Source organism: Dinoponera quadriceps, unplaced genomic scaffold (assembly GCF_001313825.1).
Source record: "Dinoponera quadriceps isolate SergipeBrazil2010 unplaced genomic scaffold, ASM131382v1 scaffold6509, whole genome shotgun sequence".
Taxonomy (NCBI): Eukaryota; Metazoa; Arthropoda; class Insecta; order Hymenoptera; family Formicidae; genus Dinoponera; species Dinoponera quadriceps.
The window spans coordinates 4417-7078 of NW_014560381.1; the positions used below are offsets into that span (position 1 = coordinate 4417).

The 2662-nt window shown below is 31.3% G+C and overlaps 1 protein-coding gene across 1 annotated transcript in view; it reads left to right on the forward strand.

The window, feature by feature from the left end:
- Positions 1 to 1289, forward strand: part of LOC106750822 — a gene marked incomplete at its 3' end in the record, with an annotated part of 3357 nt that extends 2068 nt beyond the window's left edge. The window contains exon 5 of the mRNA XM_014631421.1: positions 1203 to 1289. Within this exon, the coding sequence (XP_014486907.1) occupies positions 1203 to 1289 (87 nt within the window). The remainder of the gene's footprint in view (positions 1 to 1202) is intronic.
- Positions 1290 to 2662: the final 1373 nt, after the last annotated feature.

The following is a 2662-nucleotide window of genomic DNA, read 5'->3' on the forward strand; positions in this document are numbered from 1 at the left end:
TGTGATCAAATTGCAAACACGTTTCTATGTCTAGTGAATGATTTTACCAATCATTTTACGCATTTGAATGAACTTCAATAAAGAAAAAATGAAATTAACAGCTTAAAAATATGTCAAACAAGAAAAGTTATAACGGGAAAGGAAAACAATTTTGAGAAAATTTTAGAAAATCATTTTGCAAAAACACTTAAAAATTGTTATTCGCAAAAACTATCCCAATACTATTCTTATGAAATAAAAATTATATTTTGTTAATTAAATCATAACGTTTTTCTCATATTCGCGACGCCTCAGTCCTTGTCAGAAAATTTTCATTAAAAATATTACAATTAAAAAAATTTTTTTAAAATTAAAGTTCGTAACTAATATCCTTGCACTCTTTTTACCCAAAATTACATCTTATTAATTTAATATCTAAGAGTCTTAATATTCGCTTAATATATTTAATTACAATTTAGAGTTGGAATTCAATTCAATCTGCTATAAATTTTAACAATTTGCTAATATGAATGTAACAGGATTCGCTAGCATAATATCATAACAGATTAATCTATAAAGTTAAAATAGATTAACAGATAAATCTATCATGCTTTGCTAGCCAATATTGTTACATGTCAGCTAGAAAGGTGTCGACAAAATTTATAGTGGAACTGTGCAATATCTGTTAAAGAATTCTTTTTTAATTACAGCGGCTCAAAGTGGTCTACCGGCAAAGAACAGGTAGAAGAAATTAACGTTTGTGTAGCACCAATTCCATCTCACAACGACGTAATATAATAAATCTGACTAGAGATTTTCTTCTTTATAGTACATCGTCAATTTATAGTACAAACTTTTAGACTACATAACCGTAGATTATATTTCATTTAGATTTTCTGTAACCTTTTACATACGTAATTTTGTGTGGATTTTGTGGATTTTACGTTGAATTTTATGTGGACATTTCAATAAAGTAGAGTGAACTTAAAAACTTTGTGGAGATCAACCAAACCAAACTCTTATGAAAAAGAGAAAGAAAATTTGCCTGGATTTTAATATCACCCCTCCCTCCTTATATTCTTTATCACTGTCTCTTTATATATATATATATATATACACACACACACAAAATAACAATAACAATTCTCATCGAATTGTTCGAGAATACTCGCGATTATTTGTGTAATCTCGTGAAATTTCATTATTTCAGAAAATTGCCTAAGATGACGGTGTGAGATATTTAGTGGAGGAAATGAGGATATATGGAAAAACGGTACAGACTTGCCTGTTCGAAGCTGATGCAACAGAAGGTAAGTTGTTGTTTGTAAGTTATTTGTAAGTTGTGAAAATAAAGTAAGTGAAAACTACGAGACGCATGCGCCTTGGGTAGGCAAATCGTCGTAACCATATGCTCGTCAGAACATATATTGATGCAACACCTTGTGCACGTGTTTCACTATATGTGTATGTATGTACAATAAATGTATATTACGCGATCACGCGATCACTAAAAGACGGTTTCTCTTGATTTTATTATTTTATATTTGTCATATGTGTCTGTTTATGCAAATTATGCGTGACTTTTCGCGATCTTCAAAAGCTGAACACAAATACTTTAATCAGCCATTTTCCAGAATAATCGAGTAAGAATAACATTGTATTGTCATAAACGTTGCCGACTTTCAATCACATAAGATACACGAAATGAAATTTTGTCAAATACTGTTATTAACAAAACGTTCATCGTAATCGTTGCGCATATTTTAAACGGTATTATTCGTATATTTCTTGCTGAATATGAAACGTTATATTAAAGCTAAGTTTTGCCAAACATTCAACATATTCCTTTTGAGACTTAGTCCATTGTATGCATATTATATGCAACTTAGGTTTAAAATTGTGATCACATTTTTTATTAAAATTAAGGGGCTAATCGTTGTGCACGATACAGGTATGACTTAAAAAATAACGGTTAAGTTAAACAACGAAAAGCATCCTAATATGAAATTACATACAACTATTGTCTTTACATAAAACCAGGAAAATTTCATAAAAACGTCCTATTTTAATGTTTTTTCCTAAGGTTTAAGAAAAATTGAAAAATAGGAAAAATACAAAACTTTCGCTAAATATGTCTTAAACGCACTTCTAAAGATCGTGAAGATGTGTAACTTTTTACTTGCGCATGTAATTGCAAACGCCGTATCACCACCAAGCCGCCATCCAGTGTGCACATTCGCACATTCGTGCGCGAGAAGATGCGAAACGATAAGTGACGTCACCGAAACTTACATAAATTTGCTGTCAATTATGTATAGTGCACTTTCGAAAAAGCGAAAAAAGTATAGTCGATTGTAACGTGATGCAAGATAACAGTGACCGAATGGCAGAGCCGGAGCATGGGATTTGGAATATAAATACGAACGGTAGAGCATCTCAGGTACAGTGTTAGTGCGGATCGGTTGCTGACATTGCACAAAGCCGTTCTTGCGAAACACTAATCGTACAGAAAGAACAAAATTGCGATATTCTCTTCCTCGTCGCTGCTGTAAGTTTATTAAAAAAAAAAATTATAAAACCCGCACACAAATAGCATACACTAACAAAGCATAGCTTACATACTACACAATTCAAATAGAAATAGACATAAATTAGATTCCTGTAAATAATTGATTATTTATGT